This window comes from Panulirus ornatus, chromosome 62 (assembly GCF_036320965.1).
Source record: "Panulirus ornatus isolate Po-2019 chromosome 62, ASM3632096v1, whole genome shotgun sequence".
Classification (NCBI taxonomy): Eukaryota; Metazoa; Arthropoda; class Malacostraca; order Decapoda; family Palinuridae; genus Panulirus; species Panulirus ornatus.
This window is the reverse complement of record NC_092285.1, coordinates 4,334,713-4,356,373: the sequence shown is the minus strand read 5'-3', so window position 1 is coordinate 4,356,373 and position 21,661 is coordinate 4,334,713. Positions and strand designations below refer to the sequence as shown.

General features: G+C 41.6%; 1 protein-coding gene across 1 annotated transcript in view; it reads right to left on the bottom strand.

Moving 5' to 3' along the window:
* The window catches only part of LOC139745786 (uncharacterized), an 82,293-nt gene extending 62,639 nt beyond the window's left edge, over positions 1-19,654 (bottom strand). The window contains exon 1 of the mRNA XM_071656327.1: positions 19,451-19,654. Coding sequence (XP_071512428.1) covers positions 19,451-19,465 — 15 coding nt within the window. The 5' untranslated portion in view covers positions 19,466-19,654. The remainder of the gene's footprint in view (positions 1-19,450) is intronic.
* Between the last annotated feature and the right edge of the window lie 2,007 nt (positions 19,655-21,661).

The window sequence follows — 21,661 nt, the reverse complement described above, 5'->3', positions numbered from 1 at the left end:
TATAGATTCTTTGGAGATATCCTGTATTTAAGTCGATGTTAAGTTATCCTTTGACATCAAATAGGAAGGTCGCTGAATACATCATCCTATATTTACTGAGAGGCATAAAATGTCTCATAGTGAATAGAGGAAAAAATGAAAATAACATATATCAGTTGTTTCTACTTACATACTTAATAATACCTGATTGTAAGTAGAGTAGTAAGGAAGGAAATTCTATACCAGGGTGGCCCACCTCTTGAACATTCTCTGCTATCATACAAATGTGTGTGTGTGTGTGTGTGTGTGTGTGTGTGTGTGTGTGTGTGTGTGTGTGTGTGTGACCCAGGTCGACACACTGAGCAGCCCCTAAGTTGCTGGGTCACGTCTCCCGACCCCGACGGAGGGTGGGGTGGGTGGGGTGGGTTGGGGGGAAATATAAAAGGTGGGTCACGTCTCTTGAACCCCCCCCCCCCCCCAGCGTGGAAGGGGGGATGTCATGGGCAATACTGGCCAATATAGGTACAGCTGCATCTTTCTTTCTTTTTTTTCTAAGTGTAATTCCACACGAACTGTGGCACAAAACTACATTCTTCATCCAGTGGGATATGCCACACGACAACACACACTGCACCTACCCCTGTATAATCTTCAGCTGTGACCCACAAGTCACCCTATCAAGACATTATAACCCCCCCTCCCCTACAGCAACACCACTCCTGACACACTGTCTGTCAAAAGGATTTCCTGCCAATTGTTTACAAACATTAAGAAGATCAATGGTTCACAGACCCCAGCCTTGCGCCACGTCGCTGCTCACTTCCTAACCCACTGAGAGAGAGAACACAGTGTTTTCTTTCATACATTCTCTTCAAAGAAATGCAAATTACCTTTTACGAAATATATATGATTACCATCACGATATTTTCTGCTCGTGGGGAACTTAGATACATTCTATTTCGTCCCATGACTATGAAGCCAAAGACGCCACACGCCTACCCTGTCGATGTGTATATATATATATATATATATATATATATATATATATATATATATATATATATATATATATTTTTTTTTTTTTATTACACTTTGTCGCTGTCTCCCGCGTTTGCGAGGTAGCGCAAGGAAACAGACGAAAGAAATGGCCCAACCCCCCCCCCCCCCATACACATGTATATACATACGTACACACACGCAAATATACATACCTACACAGCTTTCCATGGTTTACCCCAGACGCTTCACATGCCTTGATTCAATCCACTGACAGCACGTCAACCCCGGTATACCACATCGCTCCAATTCACTCTATTCCTTGCCCTCCTTTCACCCTCCTGCATGTTCAGGCCCCGATCACACAAAATCTTTTTCACTCCATCTTTCCACCTCCAATTTGGTCTCCCTCTTCTCCTCGTTCCCTCCACCTCCGACACATATATCCTCTTGGTCAATCTTTCCTCACTCATTCTCTCCATGTGCCCAAACCACTTCAAAACACCCTCTTCTGCTCTCTCAACCACGCTCTTTTTATTTCCACACATCTCTCTTACCCTTACGTTACTTACTCGATCAAACCACCTCACACCACACATTGTCCTCAAACAACTCATTTCCAGCACATCCATCCTCCTGCGCACAACTCTATCCATAGCCCACGCCTCGCAACCATACAACATTGTTGGAACCACTATTCCTTCAAACATACCCATTTTTGCTTTCCGAGATAATGTTCTCGACTTCCACACATTCTTCAAGGCCCCCAGAATTTTCGCCCCCTCCCCCACCCTATGATCCACTTCCGCTTCCATGGTTCCATCCGCTGCCAGATCCACTCCCAGATATCTAAAACACTTCACTTCCTCCAGTTTTTCTCCATTCAAACTCACCTCCCAATTGACTTGACCCTCAACCCTACTGTACCTAATAACCTTGCTCTTATTCACATTTACTCTTAACTTTCTTCTTCCACACACTTTACCAAACTCAGTCACCAGCTTCTGCAGTTTCTCACATGAATCAGCCACCAGCGCTGGTGGGATGAAGAAGTAAGAGTACTAGTGAAAGAGAAGAGAGAGGCATTTGGAAGACTTTTGCAGGGAAAAAATGCAATTGAGTGGGAGATGTATAAAAGAAAGAGACAGGTCAAGAGAAAGGTGCAAGAGGTGAAAAAAAGGGCAAATGAGAGTTGAGGTGAGAGAGTATCATTAAATTTTAGGGAGAATAAAAAGATGTTCTGGAAGGAGGTAAATAAAGTGCGTAAGACTAGGGAGCAAATGGGAACTTCAGTGAAGGGCGCAAATGGGGAGGTGATAACAAGTAGTGGTGATGTGAGAAGGAGATGGAGTGAGTATTTTGAAGGTTTGTTGAATGTGTTTGATGATAGAGTGGCAGATATAGGGTGTTTTGGTCGAGGTGGTGTGCAAAGTGAGAGGGTTAGGGAAAATGATTTGGTAAACAGAGAAGAGGTAGTGAAAGCTTTGCGGAAGATGAAAGCCGGCAAGGCAGCAGGTTTGGATGGTATTGCAGTGGCATTTATTAAAAAAGGGGGTGACTGTATTGTTGACTGGTTGGTAAGGTTATTTAATGTATGTATGACTCATGGTGAGGTGCCTGAGGATTGGCGGAATGCGTGCATAGTGCCATTGTACAAAGGCAAAGGGGATAAGAGTGAGTGCTCAAATTACAGAGGTATAAGTTTGTTGAGTATTCCTGGTAAATTATATGGGAGGGTATTGATTGAGAGGGTGAAGGCATGTACAGAGCATCAGATTGGGGAAGAGCAGTGTGGTTTCAGAAGTGGTAAAGGATGTGTGGATCAGGTGTTTGCTTTGAAGAATGTATGTGAGAAATACTTAGAAAAGCAAATGGATTTGTATGTAGCATTTATGGATCTGGAGAAGGCATATGATAGAGTTGATAGAGATGCTCTGTGGAAGATATTAAGAATATATGGTGTGGGAGGAAAGTTGTTAGAAGCAGTGAAAAGTTTTTATCGAGGATGTAAGGCATGTGTATGTGTAGGATGAGAGGAAAGTGACTGGTTCTCAGTGAATGTAGGTTTGTGGCAGGGGTGTGTGATGTCTCCATGGTTGTTTAATTTGTTTATGGATGGGGTTGTTAGGGAGGTAAATGCACGAGTTTTGGAAAGAGGGACAAGTATGAAGTCTGTTGGGGATGAGAGAGCTTGGGAAGTGAGTCAGTTGTTGTTCGCTGATATATATATATATATATATATATATATATATATATATATATATATATATATATATATAAACGTTTTATGCACTCCAAACAGTAGCAGTGGAGCGACGCCCTGAGTGGGCAGCACGTCATAGTGGATGGATGGTCAGCAGACGTCGGAGAGGGTGTGGATGGGAAGGAGTGAAGGTCCCTGAGTCCAACAGTAAACTACTGGTGGCCACCAGAGCTGCCTCAAGCAAGACCGACCCTGGCCCGAGGTACTGGTTGTGGCCTGGTCCAACACACACACACACACACACACACACACACACACACACACACACACACACACACACACACACACACACACACACACACGACACATAAATCTTGCAGTAAACAAGGCCAGGTGGGTCGGAGGCTGCCCTACCTCGCCTTCCACCTGTATGATCAAGTAATGCGTCAACTCGTCCACCTCCGCCCCTTAACGTTAAGATTACAACTGTCTCTGGAAATGATGCGTCTTTCTCTTCACTTTTCTATTCACCTTTAACTATCTATCGACGGAAACACCCCCCACACTTTAAGCCCCTCCCTCCCGGGTGACCCCAACTCTCTTCCACCCCGTGACGTATGTACCTCGTATACACACGACTGTTCGTCTCTCTCTCTCTCTCTCTCTCTCTCTCTCTCTCTCTCTCTCTCTCTCTCTACTCCACACAGAACTCGCCTCCACACCTATGTCCCCCTCACTGGACCAGCCAAGGTCACTCCTCGTGTACTAACAATCGAGTGGGACTCTGGCCTTGTGTTGTATGTTCGTCTGTGCCAACGCTTCGTTCAAGGAACCCGAACGTTTTCCTTCGCCTCAGTGCTGAACCCACATGAGTACCGAGTCTCTAAGCCAGATGAGGAAGATTACCCTTGACCTCCCAACTATCGTGCTACTGTGACCTTCACTCCCAGCGTGTCCAGTGACCGAGACACCACACATGTGACATCTAACCACAATAAACATCATCACAAAATCATGACACTGACTGGTGCCTCCCTCCCATGTTCCCATGTCCTTCTGGATCACACGAATCTCCCACACTTGGCTCTGGTCATCGATATATGGCTTTCGCAGGACGAAAACCACATGTCGTCCCCCTTCCTCTCTGTGAGGCTGGTGAATGCCTTGTTGTGGGACGTGGTGTGAGGGACAGCATTTCCACAGTGCTCCTGGCGGTTTTCCAGCACCCTAGTGTGTCTAGTTTTCCCCAGTAAGTGTACACAGAGCAACCCCTCCCTGCTTATCTGTCCTGTCTCCTACGCTTTCCATATCCTCTTCACCAATTACTTATCATCTCCGACAGATAACTGAATGTGTTTACATCCTGGCATCTCATCACTACATTCGTCCATATCTTCTACATCTGTTTAATGCGGGTACATCCTGGCTTCTCATCAATACATTTGTCCACGTCTTCTACATCTGTTTAATAAGTTTATATCCTGGCTTCTCATTACTACATTCGTCCACGTCTTCTACATCTGTTTGATCTTTTCTTGCCCTAATTCTACACCAAAACCCTCTGTAAACTCAGACTAGAATAGGATTTTGTAATGGAGCTGACGCACCCGAGTTAATGGAACGCATTTAAAATCCATTTAATTTCCATTTTCTTTCTGTTTCTCTATCTAGAACCCAACCCCTCACAACTCCCCCCATCGTCTGTGATGCATCTACACTTAAATCCCTCGTTACAGTAAGCATACTCACGATCTGGAACATCTCTGCAATCTTATGAATCAGACATCATACACACAACTTACTCTGCCTCTAAAAGAAATTAAGACCCCCCCCCTCACCGGATGCCGTAAAATAATTCTTTTCTGAACAGCTTTTATGATTGTTCGTACAATAATTGATCCGTCCTTGTATGGAGTACTGCTCTAGCACCAGAAGTGGGTCTTGTACTTAACAGGGACGAATAATACAAAGCCATCCGACTTTCAACTCCCTTCATCTGACCTCGTAACTTAGCCCACTTGCCATACGCCGCAGTATGGGTTCACTTTCCTTCTACAGATATTACTCCGGTTTCTGCTCCTGAGAGCTGGCTGCCTGTGTGCCCCCCATCATAATCTAGACAACGTAATACTGAGGCAAGCTGCTGTGTCACGTGGTTACTGTGTGGCTGTTGACGACGCAATGGTGACAGACTGTTGTAAGGTCTATTTATTTCCCTACACCGATAAGCTTTGACACCAGATGATGACAGTGTCGTGCCAAGAGACTTATGACACCAGAGGATGACAGTGTCATGCCAAGAGACATATGACACCAGAGGATGACACCTGTAGTTATGACAGCAGACTTAAGACATGAGAGTGACAAGCCTTCACATGACCTGTGGTTATAGTGCTACATGTGTCTATAATCAGGTGTCTGATTGATCATAAATCAGGAGTCTAATTAATCATAAATCAAGAGTCTAATTAATCATAAATCAGGAGTCTAATTAATCATAAATCAGGAGTCTAATCATAAATTTGATTAAAGTAATCATGTCACATGAGCTGGTCATTCCATCTGCATCCTCTTGTGTTAAACCGGTCCATACGAAAGAATGAAGAATCATATACCAAAAACAATCACTTCTAGTAATTACAATTGTGTAATTGAGCTGTAACCATAAATACATTTTACTTACATTGACCAACAAACTCTGAAAATGATATATCATTTACTGACTACAGAATCTCTCAATCTTACGAATTAAATCATTCAAAATGTGTTTTAAATAAAAGATTAATCTGCTTGTCACTAATATATATATATATATATATATATATATATATATATATATATATATATATATATATATATATACATATTGGAAAGGATCACAATTTTGCGCGTGATCAAGATATTCCTTTTTATCCACGGGGAAATGAAACATGATAAGTTCCCAAGTGCACTTTCGTGCAATAATCACATCATCAGGGGAGACACATGAGAGAAATATAACAGTCAGTTGATATACATCGAAGAGACGAAGCTTCGATATATATATATATATATATATATATATATATATATATATATATATATATATATATGGCTATACTCGGTTCTTATATTGCTTATAAGACGCATCAGGGTTGACTGAAAAGCAAAGTCAGAATATGTATACCAATAGTCCAAAATCACCACAAACTGCAGCGAAATTTCGTACCACCCTGACCCATCGTTCGCTATCATGTCCTTGTAGTTAAACACACACGCGTTAATCATGTCCACACCACAACTACCGCAGTATTTACCATCCGCTGGAGGTACGAGGTGCATTTCACACAGCCTGCCGACAACTGGGATAATGGTTTGATAATGATCTCACGTAAATCCCACTGTCCTTGACACACCTCACGCACAGAGGAGCCTTCTGTAGGGCGTTGGTTAGCGTTGCGACCTAACCATCTTAGCTAGCCAGGGTTCGAATTCCCGGACAGGCAAGCAGCTAATGGAGTGTTCAGCCTCCCTTCTGAAACGGGTCGATGAATGAGTACCAGGCGTAAGCTGGAGTGTACATGTGTGTATGCATAAGAGTCAAGACATGGTAGATTTATATACCAGGTTAAGAGACGGGGCAACAACACCAGTGTACGACTCTACCCTCGTAACACACACACACACACACACACACACACACACAGAAACATACATACATACACACACACACACACACACACACACACACACACACACTACACTGGAGATGTAAGACTTGGCCATACGCATCACAGCATTCCACTGAACAAAAGATATAAGCTTATAACGAGCAATAACTATTCTAACATTACCAACACCATGTGAAATGTACCCAGCACACGTTTAATTAACGTATTGCATCAGTATGGTCAAGTTTGTAAATAATACAAGAATAAGGAACAATCCTTCATTATACATATACATAATGTTTACCACATGGCGTCCTAGTTACGTCTCTTCCTTGTATATCAACTGAGTTATATTCAATTTCTTGTATCTCCCCTGATGATGTGATCATTACACGAAAGTGCACTCTTTTTATTACCACACATCTCTCTTACCCTATTATCACTTACTCGATCAACCCACCTCACACCACATATTGTCCTCAAACATCTCATTTCCAGCACAACCACCCTCCTGCGCACAACTCTATCCACAGCCCGCGCCTCGCAACCATAGAGCATTGTTGGAACCACTATTCCTTCAAACATACCCATTTTTGCTCTCCGAGAAACGTTCTCTCCTTCTACACATTCTTCAACGCTCCCAGAACCTTCGCCCCCTCCTCCACCCTGTGACTCAATTACGCTTCTGCGGTTCAATTCGCTATTAAGCCCACTCCCAGATATCTAAAACACTTCACTTCCTCCAGTTTTTCTCAGTTCAAACTTACATCCCAATTCACTCAACTCTACTGAACCTAATCTAATAACTTTGCTCTTATTCACATTTACTCTCAACTCTCTCCTTTAACACACTTTTCTAAACTCAGTCACCAATTTCTGCAGTTTCTCACTCGAATCAGCCACTATTGCTGTATCATCGGCGAACAACAACTGACTCACTTCTCAAGCTCTCTCATCCACAACAGACTGCATACTTGCCCCTCTCTCCAAAAATCTTGCATTCACCTCCCTAACAGCCCCATCCATAAACAAATCAAACAACCATGGGGACATCACACACCCATGCCGCAGACCGATATTCACTGAGAACCAATCACTCTCCTTTCTTCCTACTCGTACACATGCCTTACATACTTAGTAAAAACCTTTCACTATTTCTAGCTACTTATCTCCCACACCATATATATTCTTAAAACCTTCCACAGAGCATCTCTATCAACTCTATCATATGCCTTCCCCAGATCCATAAATGCTACATACAAATCCATTTGCTTTTCTAAGTATTTCTCACACACATTCTTCAAAGCAAACACCTGATCCACACATCCTCTACCATTTCAGGCCTATGTATGTTATTTTTCAAATCCATTATGTACAGGTGTTAAATATAATCATTTATCTATTCTAAATAAACTAATTTCAAAATCACAGTATCAGACAGATACAGAAAAAAATGACAAACTATCAATCATTTTGTATCTTAATTAAGAAACAGAAGTATCTATTTGACTATTTTTTCTTCAAGGCTTCACGATCGAAATTCAGAGCAAAAGATAATCTAAAAGTCTTTTCTGTAGTTTTTATCTAGACCGGCAATCTTAATCACAGATCAGAGGTTATGTGGAGACTGTAAACATATAAACAAATCGCCTAGAAAACGTGGTGAGACCTGACAACGGATGGGTTATTCTTGTGTTAATGGATGACGTGATATATTCAAAGTATTCGTAAATATTCACTTAGCAATAATTAGAATAAATATGATATATACACATCATCATGGCGGACCTTAATCTAATTCCTTATGCCCCAGCGGTACGATCCTTGAGCACGACGGTACGATCCTTGAGCACGACGGTACGATCCTTGAGCACGACAGTACGATCCTTGAGCACGACAGTACGATCCTTGAGCACGACGGTACGATCCTTGAGCACGACGGTACGATCGTTGAGCACGACGGCACGACCCTTGAGCACGACGGTACGACCCTTGAGCACGACGGCACGACCCTTGACCACAACGGTACGATCCTTGAGCACGACGGTACGACCCTTGAGCACAACGGTACGACCCTTGAGCACGACGGTACGACCCTTGACCACAACGGTACGATCCTTGACCACAACGGTACGATCCTTGAGCACAACGGTACGATCCTTGAGCACGACGGTACGATCCTTGAGCACAACTGTACGATCCTTGACCACAACGGTACGATCCTTGAGCACGACGGTACGACCTCTGAGCACGACGGTACGATCCTTGAGCACGACGGTACGGCCCTTGACCACAACGGTACGATCCTTGACCACAACGGTACGATCCTTGAGCACGACGGTACGACCCTTGAGCACAACGGTACGATCCTTGAGCACGACGGTACGATCCTTGAGCACGACGGTACGACCTCTGAGCACGACGGTACGATCCTTGAACATATCGGCACGGTCCTTGAGCACAACGGGGCCCATCCCCAAGCCAGTTTCCCACCCATCTCCAACCTCCTTAATGTGAGTGCAGACAACAGATTCGACCACCATTTCCGATGGTCGGTGATTCGGTAAACACCCAGTCAACATGTGGACCGCAACACTTCCTCTAATGACACGAAGAACTACTGAACCACTGGCTGAGAGGTAACGAGTCGTACCGACGTGCTCAAGGGTCACGTACCGTTGTGGTCAAGGATCGTACCGACGTGCTCAAGGGTCACATACCGTCGTGGTCAAGGATCGTACCGTCGTGCTGAAGGATCGTACCGTCGTGCTCAAGGATCGTACCGTCGTGCTCAAGGATCGTACCGTCGTGCTCAAGGGTCGTACCGTCGTGCTGAAGGATCGTACCGTCGAGCTCAAGGGTCGTACCGTCGTGCTCAAGGGTCGTACCGTCGTGCTGAAGGATCGTACCGTCGTGGTCAAGGATCGTACCGTCGTGCTGAAGGATCGTACCGTCGTGCTCAAGGGTCGTACCGTCGTGCTCAAGGGTCGTACCGTCGTGCTCAAGGATCGTACCGTCGTGCTCAAGGATCGTACCGTCGTGCTGAAGGATCGTACCGTCGAGCTCAAGGGTCGTACCGTCGTGCTCAACTGTCGTACTGTCTCACATGCAATACCCAAGGCAAGACGTTCAACCAAACACTCCGGCAATGGAGGAGTGAGTTCGTGTACACAACACCTCCCTAGCATATAACGTAAGACCGAAGACCTTCACAATGTACAAGAGTATGTCTTGATGTACACTTCCGTACACTTCCAGAGGCATGACGTAACAGCAGCACCTCCAGTTACCAACCGGCAACACAACTTTCACGTCAGCTGTGAGCCGGGGATTAGGTTGGCCAGCCAGCACAATCATGTACCAGCCTAAGGCAGAACAGACGGCTCATAACATACAATGATCACTAAAGTATATATATATATATATATATATATATATATATATATATATATATATATATATATATATATATATATCATCCCTGGGGATAGGGGAGAAAGAATACTTGCCACGTATTCCCTGCGTGTCGTAGAAGACGACTAAAAGGGGAGGGAGCTGAGGGGGGCTGGAAATCCTCCCCTCTCGTTTATTTTCTTTTAATTTTCCAAAAGAAGGAACAGAGAAGGGGGCCAGGTGAAGATATTCCCTCAAAGGCCCAGTCCTCTGTTCTTAACGCTACCTTGCTGAGGTAGCAAGGATGATTAAAATGAAGATATTCGAGGCTACATTTACTAGAGTTTGGATGTCGTAACTCATCTGGAAGGGGAAGAGAGAGCGTAGAATGCTATGGGTATGTTAGTGGAGGTTAAGTGTGGGGGTTACTGTTAGGCCTAAAGGAATGGGGTGGCAATGTGTTGCAAAGGGTATGGTAGGTTGTTCAAGATTCATCCGGGTCGGAATGAAAGTAGACTACGAGGGTGGGGTGATTACTGGTGTTTATGGACCAGAAAGTGATAGGCTTGCTCTTTGGGGAGATGATGGGAGGTGTGGTTCAGCAAGTTTGAGGCAGGGAAACGTATCTATGTTGTCTATGGGTCTAAGTGCGAGACTGGATGATGATGTGGGGAAAATGGGGTATTCGGTATAAAGGAAAACAGGAAATGACTTTTTGACTTCGTGGCGATTTCCAAAGCTACTGAAAAAAGATGCTGATAAAAGTGGATGAGTAGGATTGAGGTCAAAGGTTATCTATCTATCATGCTGAGTGATACACAGGCAGAGGAGAGGCTGTTCAATGTGAACGTGCTGAGAGAGGCAGTAAGTGCAATGTCTAATAATTTCCTGGTGGATGAGAGTAAGAAAATTAGTAGTAGTTTTAGGAAAAGAGTTGCAGTTACAATTCTTTGTGTATTATCAAAAACACAAAGAACTGTAACATTAATAGTAGCGAAGGTTTATGCAAACTTTATATTTTTCTCGTGGGTAAAATTCTTAAACATTTCCCTTTCCTGCCCACATAACAAAATCTTATAACAAGTATGATGCCAGACCCGTAACGCTTGTTTACCAAATGGCGTCCTAGCTACGTATCTTCACTGTATATCAACTAACTGTTGTATTTATCTCTTGTGTCTCCCCTGATGATGTGATTATTACACGAAAGTGCACTTGGGAACTTATCTTGTTTCATTTTCCCCGTGGACTCATAGGAATATATATATATATATATATAGGAAGAGAGGAAAAGTGATTGGTTCTCAGTGAATGTAGGTTTGCGGCAGGGGTGTGTGATGTCTCCATGGTTGTTTAATTTGTTTATGGATGGGGTTGTTAGGGAGGTAAATGCAAGAGTCTTGGAAAGAGGGGCAAGTATGAAGTCTGTTGGGGATGAGAGAGCTTGGGAAGTGAGTCAGTTGTTGTTCGCTGATGATACAGCGCTGGTGGCGGATTCATGTGAGAAACTGCAGAAGCTGGTGACGGAGTTTGGTAAAGTGTGTGGAAGAAGAAAGTTAAGAGTAAATGTGAATAAGAGCAAGGTTATTAGGTACAGTAGGGTTGAGGGTCAAGTCAATTGGGAGGTGAGTTTGAATGGAGAAAAACTGGAGGAAGTGAAGTGTTTTAGATATCTGGGAGTGGATCTGTCAGCGGATGGAACCATGGAAGCGGAAGTGGATCATAGGGTGGGGGAGGGGGCGAAAATTTTGGGAGCCTTGAAAAATGTGTGGAAGTCGAGAACATTATCCCGGAAAGCAAAAATGGGTATGTTTGAAGGAATAGTAGTTCCAACAATGTTGTATGGTTGCGAGGCGTGGGCTATGGATAGAGTTGTGCGCAGGAGGATGGATGTGCTGGAAATGAGATGTTTGAGGACAATGTGTGGTGTGAGGTGGTTTGATCGAGTAAGTAACGTAAGGGTAAGAGAGATGTGTGGAAATAAAAAGAGCGTGGTTGAGAGAGCAGAAGAGGGTGTTTTAAAATGGTTCGGGCACATGGAGAGAATGAGTGAGGAAAGATTGACCAAGAGGATATGTGTGTCGGAGGTGGAGGGAACGAGGAGAAGAGGGAGACCAAATTGGAGGTGGAAAGATGGAGTGAAAAAGATTTTGTGTGATCGGGGCCTGAGCATGCAGGAGGGTGAAAGGAGGGCAAGGAATAGAGTGAATTGGAGCGATGTGGTATACAGGGGTTGACGTGCTGTCAGTGGATTGAATCAAGGCATGTGAAGCGTCCGGGGTAAACCATGGAAAGCTGTGTAGGTATGTATATTTGTGTGTGTGTGGACGTGTGTATGTACATGTGTATGGGGGGGGTTGGGCCATTTCTTTCGTCTGTTTCCTTGCGCTACCTCGCAAACGCGGGAGACAGCGACAAAGTATAAAAAAAAAAAAAAAAAAAAAAAAAATATATATATATATATATATATATATATATATATATATATATATATATATATATATATATTACTGGTGTTTATGGACCAGAAAGTGATAGGCTTGCTCTTTGGGGAGATGATGGGAGGTGTGGTTCAGCAAGTTTGAGGCAGGGAAACGTATCTATGTTGTCTATGGGTCTAAGTAAATGTAGGCTTGCGGCAGGGGTGTGTGATGTCTCCATGGTTGTTTAATTTGTTTATGGATGGGGTTGTTAGGGAGGTAAATGCAAGAGTCCTGGAAAGAGGGGCAAGTATGAAGTCTGTTGGGGATGAGAGAGCTTGGGAAGTGAGTCAGTTGTTGTTCGCTGATGATACAGCGCTGGTGGCTGATTCATGTGAGAAACTGCAGAAGCTGGTGACTGAGTTTGATAAAGTGTGTGGAAGAAGAAAGTTAAGAGTAAATGTGAATAAGAGCAAGGTTATTAGGTACAGTAGGGGTGAGGGTCAAGTCAATTGGGAGGTGAGTTTGAATGGAGAAAAACTGGAGGAAGTGAAGTGTTTTAGATATCTGGGAGTGGATCTGTCAGCGGATGGAACCATGGAAGCGGAAGTGGATCATAGGGTGGGGGAGGGGGGCGAAAATTTTGGGAGCCTTGAAAAATGTGTGGAAGTCGAGAACATTATCTCGGAAAGCAAAAATGGGTATGTTTGAAGGAATAGTGGTTCCAACAATGTTGTATGGTTGCGAGGCGTGGGCTATGGATAGAGATGTGCGCAGGAGGATGGATGTGCTGGAAATGAGATGTTTGAGGACAATGTGTGGTGTGAGGTGGTTTGATCGAGTAAGTAACGTAAGGGTAAGAGAGATGTGTGGAAATAAAAAGAGCGTGGTTGGGAGAGCAGAGGAGGGTGTTTTGAAGTGGTTTGAGCACATGGAGAGAATGAGTGAGGAAAGATTGACCAAGAGGATATATGTGTCGGAGGTGGAGGGAACGAGGAGAAGGGGGAGACCAAATTGGAGGTGGAAAGATGGAGTGAAAAAGATTTTGTGTGATCGGGGCCTGAACATGCAGGAGGGTGAAAGGAGGGCAAGGAATAGAGTGAGTTGGAGCGATGTGGTATACCGGGGTTGACGTGCTGTCGGTGGATTGAATCAGGGCATGTGAAGCGTCTGGTGTAAACCATGGAAAGCTGTGTAGGTATGTATATTTGCGTGTGTGGACGTGTGTATGTACATGTGTATGGGGGGGGGGGGTTGGGCCATTTCTTTCGTCTGTTTCCCTGCGCTACCTCGCAAACGCGGGAGACAGCGACAAAGTAAAAAAAAAAAAAAATATATATATATATATATATATATATATATATATATATATATATATACATCATCCCCAAAGTTGGCTGCCTGGCCCAGGATTCGAATCGGGACAGGTCTATGTGTGAATCATTCTCAGAAATGCTAACCACTTCACCACAAGGGCCCACGGCAGGCTCAGGCCCAGTGAATGTTTTGCAAAAGTCCGTAACCTCTCCCCTAGGCCACTACCGTGACCAATGGTCATCAGAACGAGGTCAAAGTGCAACTCACACGTCACCAATGGCGTCAAACCCCAGGCTCAAGGTAAGGGTCCAACTACTTTATATGATACGTCTGGTACAAGATATGATACAAGTGACTGCTTGTGTGCCCTAGTCATTACCTACACCATCACGGAGTACTCTGCAAACCCCCTGTGTGGCAGCATGATTACTGTGTAGCTGTTGGCAATTCGAGAGTGACGGGCCGTTGTTATCTTTGTATCTTTCCCTACAACGCTAAACTTAAGAACCCTATACTACCTCCTCCTCATGTCTCCCCTGACACCTACCACCAGGTCCTCAACTTCTTTAAAAGCTTTTGGATTTTCTGATCTTCGTTTTGTCTTTAGTTGTGTCAGGTTTGAGGACTTTGATCCATGACCGGAGAACAAAATGTACAAAAATAACGGCTGGAAAGGCATATTTCACATCTGCACGACGAACTCAACCACAACATCTACCAACTTCATTGTTTGTTTGTTTGTTTTCAGGCAACTAACCCTCTAGCTATGCGAAGACTAGTTCCCTGGACGGCTGGGAACACATGAAACTGTCCATCAATCAAATGGATCGAACCGAGGCCCCGAGAGTTTTGTGCGTCGCAAAACTAGTCACTGCACCACAGCCTTCAGCTTCATCCTTCAATTCCTCTTGCAAGACCTCAGGGTCCGCCGTAATATCGCCACTCTCAGCCTCCGTGGTGATGTGGTCAGCGTCGTAACCAACGAATCGCAGGCCAGGGTTCGAAACCCGCTCACAGCGGCAACCTGCTTGCATTCATAGACCAAGTGTTTAATCCTCTTTGGGCAACGCGATGAAGGGATGCTGCGGAAAATTATATATATATATATATATATATATATATATATATATATATATATATATATATATATATATATATATATATATATATGCACACCAGGTAGGCAATGCACGCTAAGATGGTTTCTCGCAACCGCATATGAATTAACATATCATATCGTGCAACACTATGGTTGCTTCTGCAATTAGCTGACCACACAGTGCCTGAAGCAATGGTTGTTCATTCTCGTCGCTCCACACACAACTTTCTGACCTCAATGGGATGAAAATCACGAGGGTATACCACACGCGAGTTTATCACGGTATAGGAAAGATGATTATCCATTTTCATACTCATTCGCCGTCTCCCCTGTGAGGGAGGTTGCGCCAGGAACAAAGGAAGAAAAGGCTTCATTCCCTCACATCAGATTTCTATCTGTCTTATGAAATGCATCGAACCCACAGCCCCTTATCCACAACCTAGCCACAAAGATCTTTACGTGGTCTTCCTCTGCTTCTCATATGCCCTTGTTCAGTTCATTGACACCAAAACGCTCCTTGCATACCACATCGTTCTAATTCACTCTAACGTGCACGCCTTTCACCCTCCTGCATGCTCAGGCACCGAGCACTCGAAATACTTTTCACTTACCCTTCCACCTCTAATTTGATCTCCTCCTTTTTTTTCCCATCCTCTTCTGAGACATACATCCCCTTTATATACCTATATTTTGCGCGTGATCAAGATATTCCTATGAGTCCACGGGGAAAATGAAACATGATAAGTTCCCAAGTGCACTTTCGTGTCATAATCACATCGTCAGGGGAGACACAAGAGAGAAATATACAGTCAGTTGATATACAACAAGAGACGTAGCTAGGACGCCATTTGGTAAACATACATATGCATAATATACCCGAAAGACTCCTACAACTTTAAGGCAATGTTAACAATGATGACTTCTTTAGAGTGAGACGTTCCACAGCTGACGAAGATACAACCTCGCCAAAGAACATCTCAATCACGAAGTTGTGACGCTGTGACGACTGACTTCATTGAAGCTGGCTTTGTGTGACGAGGATTGTCCAGAACGACGCTGGCCTTCATGACGAAGTGACAAGAGTTTGCAAACCACAAACTACAAACGCAATGAAAAGCAAAAAAACAGCAACTACACTGTTATATGTCGACTTCATTTCTAAAATTCTGAATCTGGACTACAACGTTTAATGAAAAAAATAAATCACAGGACCCAAGAACAGCCCAACAAGATCCATAAAACAGAAATCTTACTATTTGGTAAGTTATATGACGCATAACATGGCACTATACCCTGTTCACTTAGAATCAAGGCTGTTCATTGGTTAATGAACACTGAGGCGAATGGTAAATCTACATCTCTTCTTATTTGAACACATATGCATTTATATTTGTAAAGTGCGTGCTATATAAACAGCTAGTTTAAATACGGAATAATTTCCGAAGCTAAAGAGGTAAAAATTAGCTTCAAAAAGTTTACCGTTACCAAAGAAAATTAATGATGATTATAAGTCTTATAAAATGATGAGTGACGTTTGAAGTTAATGCGGGTATGTAGGTGTTCTCAATCAACATGGTGAAGTGTTTGTCACATAATGCAGCGTGCCAAGCGTATGGACTTGAACTGTAAATAATGTTTACCTGCCAGTTTTGATTATTCTGTACATAGTCACTTGCCGGTTTACTTACTTTCTTTGTAAATCACTTGTGTCTGGCTTTATTTGACAAGACTAAAAAAAGGATTTATCCTAATCAATGCAGTTCCTTGATCTAACTATAATAAAGCCATAGATGGCAACGTAGGCTAGGCTATTGCTTCGACAATTGCCAGATTTTCAAGTCTTAACCAGCTGTAATTATGTCTGATAACCATAAAATATCAAGAAATATTTTAGATATATCCTATTCAATACAGTTCCATCATGATCTGTCTATAATCAAACCAATAGACAGCAATAAAAAGTAGGCTAGGATATTACAGCAGCCTGACTCGTCGTCACACCTCTGGCCGGAGATGTTCCAGCGGCAGCCAGTAATTATTGTCTGGTAACCAAAGAGATCCCCTACTCCACGTACACCTTTCACCTGTTTGTGTCCACTTAACTATCAGATCTGAGTGAACTTGATATACAGGAGGGTTGCCAACCTTGTCAAACCAAAACACAAGGAACACATGGGAAAAAATAGTGAAAAAAAAGGAATTTTACAAAACGAAACTTACAACTACTTATAGAATTTTGCAAAACGAAACTTAAAACCACTTATAGAATTTTACAAAACGAAACTTATAACCACTTATAGAATTTTACAAAACGAAACTTAAAACCACTTATAGAATTTTACAAAACAAAACTAATAACCGCTTATGGAATTTTGCAAAACGAAACTTAAAACCACTTATAGAATTTTACAAAACAAAACTAATAACCGCTTATGGAATTTTGCAAAACGAAACTTATAACCACTTATAGAATTTTACAAAACGAAACTTAAAACCACTTATAGAATCTTACAAAACAAAACTAATAACCGCTTATGGAATTTTGCAAAACTAAACTTAAAACCACTTATAAAATTTTGCAAAACTAAACTTATAACCACTTATAGAATTTTACAAAACGAAACTTAAAACCACTTATAGAATTTTACAAAACAAAACTTATAACCGCTTATGGTATTTTGCAAAACGAAACTTAAAACCACTTATAGAATTTTGTAAAACGAAACTTATAACCACTTTACAATTTTGCAAAACAAAACTTATAACCACTTATAGAATTTTGCAAAACGAGACTTAACACCACTTATAGAATTTTGCAAAACGAAACTTAAAACCACTTATATCTCTTAAAATGCTTTACACAGACATTATTCGGCATTTGTAATGGTAATATGAACATTTCACTGGCTTATTACAGATTAGCCGCACTAAATTATGCAAGGATTGGGTTTATACAGAGTTCATTTCATCCCCATTAATTAATGGTTACGACCCAAATAAACTGATGTGCTGAGGATTAAAATTTTGAAGCAAATTTTTCGTGGTTACTCTTCATCATCTGTCATGGCTAGAAAATCTGAGTAATTAAATTCTACTACTTTGAAGAACAGCAATAGAAGGAAGGGAGCTAGTCATTTCTGAACCACTTCTATACAGAATAATTTTGGGCGACTTTTTTTAAGCTTAGCAAGGCAAGCTAAAGCTTAGCAACGCAAGCTAAAGCATATTACCGGACGTTAACCGACCGTGCAACTACCAGTGAGGTAGTTTGCGCGAAATGGTCGGAGATTGACCAATGGCCATCTGTTATTTTGTACACAGCATTAGTACATGTGTGCGCGATGAAAATGTACACTATATATAGAACAGTCCACCTCTGTGTACTTCCCATATATTACATACACAACACACGAACATACGACCAAATATTCAAACAAAAAAAAACTATTATACTAAGAAAAATCGTTCTGCCGTATTTATCTAAAAAATAATAAAATATATATATATATATATATATATATATATATATATATATATATATATATATATATATATATTAATACGGTATTAATGTAACTTACAGTAATTTAAGTCTTTGCCAAGACTTTACAGGCGAACACACAACTATACACACTCATTAAAAGTTCCAATTCAAAAGTGAACCAGAGAAATAAGTTAAAGATCTTTGCAAAAAAGAAAAAAAAATTACATTCGACTTCATAAGGCTAGTTAAATGTGTCAGACCGGTGGTGAATGATGTGAAACACTAATTGCAGCCTTCGATAATGTGACAGTGGGGAGGGCGATGATAACTGAGAGGGGAAAATGGGAGAATAAAAGTGACTGTATCTTTTCTCTAAGTCAACACAACCCATGACATCTTGACCTAACTTCCTCGACCAACTTAACCTTGAACTACTTCCGATATTATTTGAGGATAAAATTCTTCCGGTGATTGTAAACAGTTGGTGGGGGGTTTGCTTACCAGGTGTTTAATCCTTTATAAAATAAGGATATAATCATTAATCATCATACAGGATTTGTTATACATCGACAATGAAAATTAATGTGAATCTGGACTCAAGTGGTTATGCTAGGATTTCATAGGTTAGGTTGATTTCCAAAAAATGTTATGTTTTAACCAACAATTTTCCACAACAATACAGCCCTCTACACCATTATAGTTTGGGATTCATATAAAAAAATAATTAAGTTGACATTACCCAAATTACAAATGTTTATGTTATTTCTCTCGTGCCCGTAAACTGAACCTTAATCCAACATTATTCTTTCTTAACAGACAGCGAAAAGCAGAAAAGACCTTAACTTTCCAAAAGAAATTTAATCAAATTTCAAAATTATCAAAGATTTTACATGAAACAAGTGGCCTTACCTTGTTAACGACCATTTCCTAGTTAGGTTCCTCTGTTGTCAGCAATATCCAAGCGCGCTGTGTCTCTCTCTCTCTCTAAACTCTTCTTGAATTAATCTACACCTCATTTTCAATCACAATTCACTAGCACATACATAATTACTGTTTACTGATCAAACCCCAGCGTCACGAACTCAAGTCCTCAACGGTCAACACATCAGCCATGACTGGTGGCGGGAGACAGGTCGGGGCAGTGAGTTCCTTACTTCACTAATTCATTCTCTTCATCTTACAAATTCCCCTACGGAGGTATATAGAAAATACATCTTATATTTTTTTTACTCGAAAATAAACTAAAAAAAAGTTATTTTCACGCTTCGCAGTGTTTTTTTTTTTTTACGAATTATAAAGTTTTTGAATGCTGGTCACACGGGTCAAAACAAGATCATGGTCAACTTTGCCGAGAATGTGGAGGAATTTTATGAAAAAAAAGTTTCTGCATTTTCAAAAGCAATTTGTGTTGGGTTGTTGGGTTAAGCAGATGATTATGTCAACTACCATCAGGCAGAATTAGTTAATTGACAGTGAATAGTATCATTTAGGTTGTGACAACCGCAGACAAATATAAAAATCATACAAAATGAACAACCTAAAGGTAATATTATTCCAAGACGCTGGAGGTAGATCAGAAATTTATTAACTGAAATGTATTAACTTATAAGTTCAAATCGACTCAGTAATGAAATCAATTTCATTTTTATCCTGTATTGACTTACGTGATTATGCACCTTACAGACCATCACAACCTGTTTGGTCATACGAGAATCTTAAAACTGTCAGCAATCAAGTGTTGGCCAGGAATTAAGATTTTCAAGTCAAGTAGAACGATCATGTTGCAATCAAGAGGATGCAACAATAAATCTAATACATGTCATATAGACTTTAGGCCTTTTGACTTTCATGTTGACAGCACAAAAAAATTGTTTCGAAGGTTTTGATAGAGAAATGCATAATTGTAATAAAAAAAACTTATGGCGACGTCAAGTAACAAAAATTCGAGACAAAATCATTTTAGTTTTACCTATCAGAAGGAGTTTTCACCTTTAATAGTATCTTAAAATCACTGATTATCATTAATGAATTTAGATATCAAGACAACATACGTAATGCTTTGTAAACAGCCCAAAATCTAAAGATAAACCAGGTGCTGGTTCACTTCTGTGTGAAGCTTGTGTTATGGTGGATATTGGCCAATTTGGTGTGTTTAAATGAGAGGATTTAGCTACATAAATAAACTGTAATGACAGCCTTGGAATCAAGTGCTATTATCAGACATAGGGAAAACTCAGTCACCCCCAAAATACTAGGCAGTACCTTGCGTGTCACAGAAATGCTCGTTCACATTTCTCTACTATTAATGTTATGAGTATTAAGAAGAACTTCATGAATGCGTGAACAATTTAGGTAATGTTTTGATTAAAAGCCAATTGGAAGTTAATTAGATGACGAAAGCTTCAAAGTAGTATATTGACAGACCTGAGGTTATGACTAGGCTGATGGATAAGTGATTTTGCACCTCACCTACCTACCCTTTTTGGGGCCAACCATGCTATGATGTTAATCGGGCCAGCAATTCCATGTGCCTAAGTTGGAGTGAGTTGGAGCTTTTTGACAATGGTCTGAAATACAATCTAAAGCTTGGAGCCTCTGAACTTATTTTTTAAGTGATTTTCCTCAAATTGTTTTAGGTGTTTACGTGTCTAAATGTGTGTGTGGATGTAACCAAGATGAGAAAAAAGGAGAGATAGGTAGTATGTTTGAGGAAACGAACCTAGATGTTTTGGCTCTGAGTGAAACGAAGATCAAGGGTGAAGGGGAAGAGTGGTTTGGGAAGGTCTTGGGAGTAAAGTCAGAGGTTGGTGACAGGACAAGAGCAAAGGAAGGAGTAGCACTACTTCTGAAACAGGAGTGGTGGGAGTTTGTGTTAGAGTGATGGGTGATTTGAATGCAAAGGTGAGTAATGTGGCAGTTGAGGGAATAATTGGTGTCCATGGGGTGTTTAGTGTTGTAAATGGAAATGGTGAAGAGCTTGTAGATTTATGTGCTGAAAAAGGACTGGTGATTGGGAATATCTGGTTTAAAAAGAGAGATATACATAAGTATACGTATGTAGGTAAGAGAGATGGCCAGAGAGCGTTATTGGATTACATGTTAATTGATAGGCGCGCAAAA